The 13,402-nt window shown below is 46.1% G+C and overlaps 1 protein-coding gene across 11 annotated transcripts in view; it reads right to left on the bottom strand.

Annotated features, from left to right (window-relative positions):
- The window catches only part of SFI1 (SFI1 centrin binding protein), an 80,908-nt gene that overhangs the window by 45,487 nt on the left and 22,019 nt on the right, over positions 1–13,402 (bottom strand). For all 11 annotated transcript variants that reach the window (XR_016227352.1, XR_016227353.1, XR_016227354.1 and 8 more), the window contains exons 3-5: positions 11,740–11,913; positions 10,167–10,238; positions 184–294 (exon numbers count right to left, since the gene is read on the bottom strand). Coding sequence is in view for 5 of the 11 variants with exons in the window: in XM_089323409.1 (XP_089179535.1) it covers positions 184–294; positions 10,167–10,238; positions 11,740–11,913 (357 nt within the window). In the remaining 6 variants the exon portion in view is untranslated. The remainder of the gene's footprint in view (positions 1–183; positions 295–10,166; positions 10,239–11,739; positions 11,914–13,402) is intronic.

Raw genomic sequence — 13,402 nt, 5'->3', positions numbered from 1 at the left:
TGAATTCCTACTTGGATTTAATTTAGGATTTTTACCTTACTTTAAAAAAGATTTAAAGAAAAACAAAAAAGCAACCCTATACTTTGGTCCTTATGATCAGAAACATGTCAACAGTTATTTTTGATAATAATATACTGTGTATTTGATACTGTGTAAAATTAAAGCAAAGTGATGCAAACTGACCTGTAGTGACAGTCAGCTCGGACACAGAGCTTCCACTCCTGATGAGAGACCCACCACTCTTCTTTCCATGCTTCAAAGACCTTCCGTAATGTTCGCTGCCTACAGTAAAACCTAGGACAATGAAAAAGAACCAGAGAGCTGGACAGAGTGTCACAGCTGACATCTATTCCCAAATCATAGTTTCGTTTTTAAAGATTTACTTGAAAGGCAGAGGCAGAGAGAAAGAGAGGCCTTCCATCCATTGGTGCGCTCCCCAAATGGCTACAATGGCCAGATCTTGGCCAATCCAAAGAGAGGAGTCAGGAGCTTCTTCGGGGTCTCCCACTTGGGTGTGGGGGCCCAAGGACCTGGGCCATCTTCCACTGCTTTCCCAGGCCATAGCAGGGAGCTAGATCGGAAGAAGAGCAGCCAGGACTTGAATTGGTGCCCAAATGGGATGCTGGCACTACATGTGATGGTTTTACCCACTACACCACAATGCTGCTCCCAAATCACAGCCTTTATATTGCCACTGCTACCTCATAGAAAAGCCAAAATAATAATAAAAAATAGACATATGTAGTGCAAGCATTTGGCTCAGCAGTTAGGATGTTGCTTAGAACACCCACATCCCATATTAGACAGCCTAGGTCACGTGCCAGCTCTGCTTCCAGTCCAGATTCCTGCTAATGAACATCCTGGGAGACAGCAGGTGATGGCTCAAGTACTTGGGTCCCAGGACCGGCACTGTGGCATAATGGGGCAAAGCTGCCACCTGCAGGACCAACATCCCATAGGGGTGCCGATTTGAGTCCTGGCTGCTCCACTTTGGATCTGGCTCCCTGCTAATGCACCTGGGAAAGCAGTGGAAGATGGCCAAGTGCATGGGCTCTACACCCACCCATGTGGCTTGACAAGGAGGAAGACTATCAGCAGGGAGCTGGATCCAAAGTGGAACAGCTAGGACACAAATCAGCACCCACATGGGATGCCAGTGTTACAGCCAGTGGCTTTACCAGGACACACACTGGCCTCTCTGAATCTCTTTTCATAATTGTGCAGGTTACTAACATGTCCCTCCTGCTCTCCCACTCACAGTTTGCAAAAATTGGCTTATAAAGATACACGTGGGGCCAGTGCTGTGGGTAGCAGGTGAAGCCGCTGCCTACAGTGCCGGCATCCCATATGGGTGCCAGTTCAAGTCCCGGCTGCTCCATTTCCCAACCAGCTCTTTACTATGGCCTGGGAAAACAGTAGAAGATGGCCTGAGACCTTGGCCCCCTGCACCCATGTGGGAGACCCGGAAGAAGCTCATGGCTTCAGATTGGCCCAGCTCCGGCTGCTGTGGCCATCTGGGGAATGACCCAGCAGATGGATGATGCCTCTCTGTAATTCTGACTCCCAGATTTTGTTTGACTTGAGTCTCTGGAAGAATAAGAGTTTCCAATGAGTGCAGGAAGACAGTGGAGAGGCTTGTGGGAAGATCAAGATTTCTGTTTGGGAGCCAGCACTGTGGCTCAGGGGGTTAAAGCCCAGGCCTGTATCCCATATGGGCACCAGATCAAGTCCCAGCTGCCCACTTCCGATCCAGCTCCCTGTTAATGCGCCCAGGAAACCAGGCAGAGGATGGCCCAAGTCCTTGGGCCCCTGCACCCATGTGGGAGACCTGGAAGAAGCTCCTGGCTCCTGGCTTTGGATCAGCTCAGCTCTGGCCATTATGGCCATTTGTGAAGTAAACCAGTGGATGGAAGACCTCTACCTCTCTCTGTAACTCTTTCAAATACATTTTTAAAAATTATTTTTTAAAAAAATTTCCATTTGGGACATACTGAGCTGTGATACCCAGCTGTCATGTGTGCAGGATTCTTGGAGCTCAAGACAGAGGTGTGGACTGGGTGTATGTGAGTACATCTGGAAATCACCGTGGGATTCGATATCACCACGACCATGAGTGAGGTAAGTAAGTCAGAAGCAGTTACAGGGCTGGGTGTTGGGGCATTTAGATGAGGAGGAACTGACAAAGCAGAGTTAGAAGGAGCAGTCAAAAAGGTAGGAGAAAACTGTGAGGGCACAGTATCCTAGAAGTTGGGAGAAGGGCTTCTGGCAGAAACAAATGATGGACTGTGTAAGGCTGTCTGGTAGTCAAGAAAGGAAAAGTTTAGGAATTCATCGCTGCTTTTAGCAAACTTAGCACTCTGAACAAAAACTGTAAGGGTTGAACGGTGGTATCAAAAGCATCATGCAGGGGCCACGGAGTGGCATAGCAGGTAAAGCTGCTGCCTGAAAAGCAGCATCCCATATTTGCATTGGTTCGAGTCCCAGCTTCTCCGCTTCCAATTCCAATTTTTTAAAGATTTATTTATTTTAAAGACATTGTTACAGAGAGAGATAGAGCCAGAGAGCCAGAGAGCCAGAGAGCGAGAGCGAGAGCGAGAGCGAGAGAGAGAGAGGAAGAGGTCTTCCATCCACCGATTCACACCCCAAATGGCCGCAACAGCCAGAATTGAGCTGATCCGAACCCAGGAGCCAGGAGCTTCCTTCCATTCTCCCACGTGGGTGCAGGAGCCCAAGGAATGCAGGAGCCCAAGGATTTGGGTCATCTTCTACTGTTTTCCCAGGCCATAGCAGAGAGCCAGATCAAAAGTGGAGCAGCCGGGACTCGAATCTGCGCCCATATGGGATGCCAGCGCTGTAGGCCAGGGCTTTAAAAAAAACCCGCTGGGCCACAGTGCCAGCCCCCCAGCTCCCTATTAATGCACCTGGGAAACCAGCGGAGGATGGGGCAAGTGCTTGAGCCCCTACACCCATGTGGGAGATCCAAAAGAAGCTCCTGGCTCCTGGCTTTGGCTTGGCCCAGCAGATGGAAAGGCTATTTCTCTCTCTCTCATTCTCTAACTCTAACTCTAACTCTAACTCTAACTCTGACTCTGACTCTGACTCTGACTTTAGAATAAACAGATAAATCTCAAAAAAGAAAAAAAGGAAGAAGCCCCATGGAGTGGATTTAACATAGACAAGAAGTGATGCTGGAGGCACTGAGTACGGCCAGGGATTTGACAGAACAGAGAGCAAAAAGATAGAGTGCCAGGCTGCAGAAAGCAGTGGGGGCAAAGAGATTTTTTTTTTTTTTTGGTGGAGACTTGCATTTATATGAAGGAAATGATCTAGTGAAAAGGGGAAAACTGACAACACAGAAAAGAAAAAAAATGTTGATACAGCGATGGTCTCGGTAGGCATGGGCAGACCGTTAGAGCACAGGTCAAGGACAGTGCCTCAGATGAAGGCATGGATAGCAGTTTCCCTCCTGTTAAGCAAGTGATGGCTACAGATGCTGGCAGCAGATAGATGTGGTGGAGGGACCGTGTGGAGGTATCTTCCACTGCTTCTGTTTTCTTGAGAAAAGAGGAAGCAAGGCCATTAGCTAAGGATAAGGAAGAAGGGGACAGTGTAGTGGTGTACAGGGTAAAACCACATCCTGTAACACAAGCACACCATATGGGTGCTAGTGTGTGTCCCGGTTGCTCCACTTCCAATTCAGCTCCTTGCTAATGGCCTGGGGAAAGCAGTAGAAGATGGCCCAAGTGCTTGGTCCCCTTCTACCCACGTGGGAAACCCAGATGAAGCTCCCGGCTCCTGACTCAGCCTGGCCCAGCCCCGGCTGCTGCAGTCATCTGGGGGGAATGAACCAGTCGATAGAAGACCTCTCCCTCTTCCCCTCCATCTGTAACTCTTTTAAACAAACAACCAAATAAATAAATCTTCTTAAAAATGAGGAAGAAATATTTCTGAATTAAACGCTATAATTGGGTAAGACTGTTTCATCTACCTCCTAAACTAGCCAAGAATTTTGTTCAGATCTTCTCTTCAGTCTTAAGTAAGGCATAGTCCCCCTATCTAAGAGTACCTTGGGGCAAGCATTTGGCACAGCAGTTAAGATGACCACATCTCATTTTGGAGTGCCTGGGTTTGAGTCTTCGAACACCAGCTTCCTACTGACGCACATCCTGAGAGACAGCAGATGACAGCCCAAATACTTGAGTCCCTGCTATCCACATGAGAGAATCACACTGAGTTCTGGGCTCCTGGCTACGACCTGGCCCAGTCCCAGCTGTTGTAAGCATTTGGGTAGTGAAAAAATGAATGGAGGATATCTCCGTCTCTGACCCTCTATGTCTTTCAAATAAATTAAAATTAAAAAATTTTAAAACTGCCTTATATATTGGCACATGCTTTATGTTTCTGCCCTACTAGTTCAATGGTCATTTTGGTTTAATTTTATCAATGACAAAACAACTCTAATTTATAAAATTAAAATATTCTCTAAGCACAGAAAGGCATTTTCTGCAATTTCTGACACAAGATCATTCCCTTGTTACATTCCTGAAAATAAGAAACAAATAACTCTGTATGGAAAACAACCAGGGGCCAGCACTGTGGTGTAGTAGGTTAAGCCTCTGCCTGTAGTACCGGCATCCCATAGGGGCGCTGGTTCGAGTGGCTGCTCCACTTCCAATCCAGCTCCCTGCTGATGGCCTGGGAAAGCAGAAGATGGCCCAAGTGCTTGGACCCCTGCAACTATGTGGGAGACCTGGAAGAGGCTCCTGGCTCTTGGCTTCAGATCAGCCCTGCTCTGGTGTTGCAGCCATCTGGGGAGTGAACCAGCGGATGAAGACCTCTCTGTCTCTCCCTCTGTCTGTAACTCTGCCTTTCAAATAAATAAACAAACCTTAAAAAAAAAAAAAAAAAAAAAAAAAGACAAACCAAAAAAACAAAGATCAGGATATCCACTATTTCTCCAAAGTAACAAAAAAACCCACCTGATTCAAAAACAAACCACAATTTGAAAATAACAACTCATGACTCATGACAAGCTTCTAAGCCACAGCAACACATTATTAGATTTCCAATTCTGGTAGATGCTTAGAGAACAACTATTCTCACTCTTCGATTCCACATTTTGAGAATCTGAGGCCCAAAGCTGTAACTTGTCCTCAGATCAATCAGCTAGAGGCAGCATTAGAACCAAAACTCAGGTCTCCTGGATTCTAGTCCTTTGCTCATTCCTCTAAACCTTGTGACCACTCAAGAGCAAAGAAAAGAATAAGAGCACCACGTGCAAGTTTTCGTGCCAGTCACTGGCTAACCCAACACCACGGTCAAACCCTGCTTCCTCACCAGCATCCACCACGGAGGCTGGAAGGACTGCTACACCGACCTCCCCTATTGCCCAAAGAGGCCAGCGACAAAGCTCTGGTTAACGAGAGAGAAGCACACACAGTCGAAAGCTTCCAGGAAGTCTTCTTCCCTGATAGAGAGATAGACCAGTTGTGGGTGTTTGACCTAACAGCTAAGAGGCCAGTTAGGCTGCCCACATTAGGTACTGAAGTACTGGGGTTTGATTCCCAGTTCAGGCTCCTGATTCAAGCTTCCTACTAGGAAGGGAGCGGTGATGGCTCAAATGGTCAAGTCCCTGCCACGCAAGTGGGAGACGTGATTGAGTTCCTGGCTCTCAGCTTGAGCTCCTGGCCATGGCAGACATTTAGGGAGTCATCTGGCAGAGGGGAGCAGGGCAGAACCCACAATATTCGCCAACACTTCTCCTGAAACATCCCCAGGAGGCAGGTATTTGGCCTATAGGTTAAGACATCTGCATCCCATATCAGAGTGACTGGGTTCAAGCCCCAGATCTGGCTCCTAACTCTAGCTTCCTGTTAATGTAAATCCTAGGAGACAGTAGGTGATGGCCAAAATAGTTCGGTCCTTGCCACCCATGTGGGAGACCTGGATTGAGTCCCTGGCTCTTGGCTTTAGCCTACCCCAGCCCCAGCCATTGTGGACATTGGGGATGGGCACTCACTTTCTCTCTCATAAATAAGATTTTTTTTTAAGGATTTATTTATTTTACTTGAAAGTCATAGTTACACAGAGAGAGAGAGAGGGAGAAGCAGAGAGAGAGAGAGAGAAAATCTTCCATCTGCTGGTTCAGTCCCCAAATGGCCGCCAAGGCCGGAGCTGCGCTGATCCGGAGCCAGGAGCCAGGAGCTTCTTCCAGGTCTCCCACGTGGGTGCAGGTCTCCCACGTGGGTGCAGGGGCCCAAGGACTTGGGACATCTTCCCCTGCTTTCCCAGGCCATAGCAGAGAGCTGGATCAGAAGTGGAGCAGCCGGGTCTCGAACCGGCGCCCATATGGGATGCCGGCACTGCAGGCGGCAGCTTTACCCGCTACACCACAGCGCCGGCCCCATAAATAAGATTTTTTTAAAAATCTCTTCATTGGCCCCTTATATCCACCTCCACTGCCTCCTGCAGCATTTCTGTCTCCTATAAATTCCTTGCACAATCCCTTTTAGGCACTGCAGCTAACACAATTGTCATTGTAACCAAATATCACAGCAGTGGGAAGCTGTGGTCCATACAAAGTGAAGCCACTGCAGAGGGGTTTGCTCTTTACCAGAATTGCCCTTGCCAATGCCAATTTCCCTCCCAGGCCCCATGAAGCCAGTCTACTGGTCTCAAAAGCCTTCCTTTACTTCTTCTGAGCACTTTTTTTTTTTTTTTCAGAGACATCTCAGCAGTCCTGATCAACTTTAGGATGATTTCTTCACTCGCTCATTCAGTCATCTAACATGCATGAAGTCACCACTATACTCCATGGTTATATTAGGGACTGCTCCTCCCTCTGGTGGCTGGGGAGAGGCAGGGGCAGGATGTACCAACACACGCCGAAACATCAACTTAATACAAAACAAAAACTTCAACATTTTTACTTTTTTCTGGATCTGACTTGTTACATATTCAGTTAGAGTTTTTCCTCCTGTACTAATCAAGGCTTCTGCTCTCTAATTTTTGTTTCTTGTCTCCATCAGGTTTTGATATCAGGGCTATGCTTATCTCTTAAAATGAGCTAGAAAATGTCATCTTTCTCTATTTTCTGAAAGAATATTATTATTATGCTGTTATTTCCTCTTTAATGTATAACAGAATTGACCAGTACTGAATTATCTCTAGGGGAACTCTTTTTTTAAATGATTCTAATATCAAATATATAGGGCAGCTACCCAAATAAATTTTTTTCTAATGAGGTTTTTTTTTTTTTTTTTTTTTTTTTTTTTATTTTTTTGACAGGCAGAGTGGACAGTGAGAGAGAGAGACAGAGAGAGAAAGGTCTTCCTTTTGCCGTTGGTTCACCCTCCAATGGCCGCCGCTGCAGCCGGCGCACCGCGCTGATCCGATGGCAGGAGCCAGGAGCCAGGTGCTTTTCCTGGTCTCCCATGGGGTGCAGGGCCCAAGCACCTGGGCCATCCTCCACTGCACTCCCTGGCCATAGCAGAGAGCTGGCCTGGAAGAGGGGCAACCGGGACAGAATCCGGCGCCCCAACCGGGACTAGAACCCGGTGTGCCGGCGCCGCAAGGTGGAGGATTAGCCTATTGAGCCACGGCGCCGGCCCTCTAATGAGTTTTTTTCTATATGAGTTTTCTATATTTGTGTATTTGGGTCTTTAAAAAAGATTTATTTATTTATTTATTTGAAAGACAGAGTTAGAGAGAGACAGAGATATCTTTCATCTGCTGGTTCACTACTGAGATGGCTGCAATGGCCAGGGCTGGGCCAGGCCAAAAAGCCAGAAGCTTCTTCCAGGTCTCCCATGTAGGTAGCAGAGGCCCAAACACTTGGGCTATCCTCCACAGTTTCTGCCAGGCCATTAGCAGGGAGACAGATCAGAAGAGGGGCAGCCAGGGGCCGGTGTTATGGTGTGGCAGATAGGGCCACTGCCTGTAGTGCTGGCATCCCATGTGGGCACCAATTTGAGTCCTGGTTGCTCCACTTCTGATCCAGCTCTCTGCTATGGCCTGGGAAAGCAGCAGAGGATGGCCCAGGTCCTTGGGTACCGGCACCCAAGTGGGAGACCCAGAGGAAGCTCCTGGCCTCTAGCTTCAGATCGGTGCAGCTCCAACAGTTGCTGTCATCTGGGGAGTGAACCAGTGGATTAAAGATCACTCTCTCTCTCTAAGTGTCTGCCTCTGTGTAACTGCCTTTCAAATAAATAAATAAATCTTTAAAAAAAAAAAAATGAGGCAGCCAGGACATGAACTGGCACCCATATGGGATGCCGATGTCACAGAAGGCAGCTTTACCAGCTATGCCGCAACGCCTGTGTTATTGTTTGTTTCTAAAGATTTTATTTATTTATTTGAAAGTCAGAGTTATAGAGAGAAAGAGGGAGAGAGAACAAGAGAGAGAGATCTTACATCTACTAGTTCACACCCAGTGGCCACAACAGCCAGGGCTGGGCCAGGCCAAGGTCAGGAGCTTCTTCCTGGTCTTCCACTTGAGTAGCAGGGGCACAAACACGTGGGCCATCCTCCACCACTTTTCCTAGACCATTAGCAGGGGTCCCACATGGGATGCCAGCATCGCAGGCTGCAGCTTTACTGGCTACACCACAATGCCAGCCCCTACATTTGTATTTTTGAAGGAATAGGTACATTTCACACAGATGCCAAAACTATTGATATGAAATTGCTTTTCAAGGGGCCAGTGCCGTGGCGCAGTAGGTTAATCCTTTGCCTGTGGCGCCAGCATCCCATATGGGTGCCAGTTCAAGTCCCGGCTGCTCCTCTTCCAATCCAGCTCTCTACTATGGCCTGAAAAAGCAGTAGAAGATGGCCCAAGTGCTTGGGCCCCTGCTCCCACATGGGAGAGCGGGAAGAAGTACCTGGCTCCTGGCTTCGGAGCAGCACAGCTCTGGCCACTGTGGCCTTTTGAAGAGTGAACCAAGGGAAGGAAGACCTTTCTCTCTGTCTCTCCCTCTCACTGTCTGTAATTCTACCTCTTAAATAAATAAATAAAATCTTTTAAAAAAATACATTGCTTTTCAAAAAATTTAAAAGTAGAGCTGCCTTATGATGCAGTACATATCCTAAGGAAATGAAAACATTGGGATGCTGTCTGTGAAAGAGGTATCTGCACTCCCATGTTTATTACAGCACTCTTCACAACAGCTAAGGTATGGGATAAACCTAAGTGTCCATCAGCAGATGAGTGGATAAAGAAAACATGCTATATGAACGTAAGAGAATAGTATTCAGCCATTAACAAAGTTGAAGGTATTGCTAACAACACGGATGAACCTAGAGAACATTACATGAGGCGAGATAAACCAGGCAGAAAAACATAAATACATCATCTCACTCATTTGCAAGCTCTTAAAGAGTTGCTCTTGTAGAAGTTTAAACTGGTACAATGGTTACCAGAGGAAGGGAAGTGGGCCAGGGGATGAGGAGGGGTTACTCAACAGCTTCAATGTTCCACAGGGGCTGGTGCTGTGGCAGAGTAGGCTAAGCCTCTGCCTGCAGTGCCAGCATCCCATATGGGTGCTGGCTTGTGTCCTGGCTGCTCTTCTTCCAATCCAGCTCCCTGCTATGGCCTGGGAAAGCAGCAGAAGATGGCCCAAGTCCTTGGGCCCCTGCAACTTCATGGGAGTCCTGGGGGAAGCTCCTGGCCCCTGGCTTCCGATTGGCCCAGCTCCAGCCACAACAACCATTTGGGGAGAGAACCAGAGAACGGAAGAGCTCTCTCAGTCTCTCTCTCTCTCCCTGTTTGTAACTCTGCCTCTCAGACAAATAAAATTGCATAGGAATAAATAAATCTTAAAAAAAAAAAAAAAGTTCCAGCAGGACAGGGGAACAAGTTCTGTTATCCCACTGCTCAGGAGGGTGACTACAGTTAACAATAATGTGTTGTATATTTCAAAATAGCTAGGAGAGGAGTTTTAATATTCTCACCATAAAGAAATGATAAACACTAGAGGTGATAGATATGCTAATTATTCTAATGTGATCATATACATATACATATACATATATACATATACAATACATATACATGTATTGAAACATCACATCTTTTCTGGTAAATATGGATGTATAACATATGTGTCAATAAAAGGAAAAAAAAACTAAAACACATTCAATAGAAATCTGTTGTTTTGAGCTAATATTACCTGGCTTTAGAGGGAGATACTCTTCCAAAAGTCATTCGAATCCACAAATATAAGAACTTTCTGGACACACATCTGTAAGAAAGAATATATACATTTTAAAACTCCATTTGGCTACTGGTTTATAAACAGGGCAAATATTTGTGAACCACTTAATATGCCCACATGCTATATAGGAGTGCCTGGTTTCAAGTCCTGGCTCTATTCCAATTCCAGCTTCCTGCTAAGACAGCTCTGGAAGACAGCAGGTGATGGCTCAAGTGGTCGGGTCCCTGCCACCCACATGGGAAACTTGAACTGAGTTCCTAGCTCCCAGCTTTGGTTTGGTCTAGCCTGGGCCTTTGTCTCTCCCTCTCTTTTGTGTGTGTGTGTATGTGTTTGTGTGTGTGTGTGTGTGTGTGTGTGTAGTCAATGAAAAGATAAAGACTTGAAAGCTAAGATAAAGGAACAATGTGACAATTCTTCATTCACATTATCCTAAATGCCTAATAAATACCCACTTATCCCAAACCTTCCCCTTCAAACCAGGGGGAGCAGCTGTGACCTCCCAGCACTCTGGTCACACCTGTTGTGTGACAAATGATACAATATCACAGCCATGGACCTGCAGGGTGTCTGTCATTTCCTCTGCACTGTGAGCCCAAGAACAGGCTCACAGTATCTGCAGTAGCTAGCACAGTGCTTGGAACACACACTAGGAAATCTAACTGTCTTATGCAGCTGATCTTTGGCCTGGGTCTGGGACATTCTTCCACCTGCCCTTTGTCTGATTTTACGTTATCCTCAGGACCCACTCTAACCTCCACTTCCTCCAGAAGGTCACTGCTGCTTCTATAATGGGGCTGATCTTGCCATGTATGCCTCTGTACCACATCCTTCTCCTCTCATAGCATTTATCATGCCGTATCTTTATGCTCAGCGCTTAACATAATATCTTGGAGAGCTGGCACCTGACAAATTTTTGTTGGATGAATAAATGGACCTTTAACATAACTGACCAATGATCATTTTTCTTGGCCCATGTTTCAACTTTTTCTGGAGGAATCTTTTAACTTGCATAAGGTGGGGCACACTGGAGAACATGAAAGAAATAATTCAATTACAGGTTTTAGGTATGCAGGTTCTAAATATCAAGCTTTCCAACTAACCGTTGTAAGAAAATAAGAATCAGGGCCAGTGCTGTAGCATATCAAGTAAAGCCACAGCCTGCAGTGCTGGCATCCCTTATGAGTGCTGGTTTGAGTCCCAGCTGCTCCACTTCTGATCCAGCTCTCTGCTATGGCCTAGGAAAGCGGTAGAAGATGGCCCAAGTTCCTGGGGTCCCTGCATACATGTGGGAGACCTGGAAGAAGCTCCAGGCTCCTGGCTTCAGATCAGTGCAACTCCAGCCATGTCGGCCACTTGGGGAGTGAACCAGAGGATGTCACACCTCTCTCTCTCTCTCTTCTGTAACTCTGCCTTTCAAATAATTATATAAATCCTTAAAAAAATCAAATAAGAATCATTCCCTCATTTTAACCAAGGAAAATGAACGGAGAAAAGTCCATGCCAGCAGGCAGCCCACTCATAAGCTCACCTGATGCGCAATTCTCTTAACCGGCCCTGTCGAGTCCCAGTCCGGGAAGTATGATACCGCACTGGATGACTGGTAACAGGAAACTCCCTCCAGATCCCAGAGCAGGCAGAAGACTTCTTGTTGGACAGTATCTTTGGAGAATAAGGTTTCTTAACTGCACCATCCCTGAAAGACCTTAAATTAGGGGAATAAGAGGAGAGAGAATAAAAAGATCTGTGCATGTGATGCAAATACCTCTTAACATACAAGCAAGATTAAACAGACAAGCTCACTGAGACTGAACCTAACCATGCTTCAAGGACAATAAGCAGCCCAATCTCTTGACAGAAAGAGCTGCCAGCCACTGCAGGTGGGTACTGCTAGGTCTGCTCCAGGCAGGAACCACAGAGCTGGAGGGCACCCTGGAGTCATGGCCCAACGCATTCTTTTTTCCTATGCAATTTTAAGAGAACTCATTCATAAACTGGAAACAGCTTCATATATATATACACATATATAAGCTGAATATATATATTTCTGTACATATTATCTGTAAATCATATATATATGAAAGATTTTCAGATAATGTAGCTTTGTTATCAATATGAAATTACACATCTTCACTAAACACTAATAAGTTGCCGGCTTTTCACAGCATCTCAGAAACATTAAGAAATTGTCTTTTACAATCAAGGAAGGGAAAAGTGGAGCTGGTGTTGTGGTGCAGCAAGTTAAGTTGCCATCTGTGATGTCAGCAATGCATATGAGTGCTAATATGCTCCGGATGCTCCGATTCTGACCCAGCTCCCTGTTGATGCACCTGAGAAAAGCAGTGGAAGATGGCCCAAGTGTCTGGTCCCCTGCCACCCACATGGAGACCCAGACGGAGGTCCTGGCTCCTGGCTTCGGCTTGACCCAGGCCCAGTCATTATGGTCATTTAGGGAATTTACCAGCAGATGGAAGATCTCTTTCCCATAAACAAACAAATCTTAAAAGAAAAAAAAAAATAAGGTGAGCAGGGAGGAAAAGGCAAAGACAGAATCTTGTAGTCCACTCCCCAGATAGCCGCAATGCCAGGACAAAACCAGAAACTTCATCCAGGTCTCCCACTTGGGTGGCAGGAGCCCAAACCCTTGGGCCATCTTCTGCTGCTTTTCCCAGACCATTAGCAGGGAGCTGGATTGGAAGTGGAGCAGCTGGGACACAAACCGGCACCAACACAGGATGCCAGCTTTGCAAGCAGCCCCTGTAGGGTTGGTAATTTAAAAAAAGGGAGACACAGTAATCTGCTTATAATAATGACAAAATCTGGAACAACTGAGTAGCAACAGATTAAACCCCAATGAATAAAATAAAAATACACAATCTATACTGATATATGTAAATAAATGCATGGGGAAAGTTGTGCTGTGCAGAATGCCAATAAATTTGGAAAGGATTATAAAGTCATCATTTAAGAACCATCACATTAATAACTGAATCGGAAACAATCATCAATGGATGCAAAACCAAGTCAGTGCTAGTCTGATGCAGAACAGGACATTAAAAAAAAGAATCTACCCACAAAATACTTATTCATTCTGCAGTGCAGAAATGGAAACGCCAGGTGAATAAAGTTAACATCAACAGTAATGAGAGCAACCCACATGATGTGTCTCTGGATATCACACACCAGGAAGGACA

Source organism: Oryctolagus cuniculus, chromosome 21 (assembly GCF_051225735.1).
Source record: "Oryctolagus cuniculus isolate XC-2025 breed Fujian yellow rabbit chromosome 21, ASM5122573v1, whole genome shotgun sequence".
Taxonomy (NCBI): domain Eukaryota; kingdom Metazoa; phylum Chordata; class Mammalia; order Lagomorpha; family Leporidae; genus Oryctolagus; species Oryctolagus cuniculus.
Note: the sequence above shows the minus strand (reverse complement) of the source record. Positions and strands in the feature narration are given on the sequence as shown.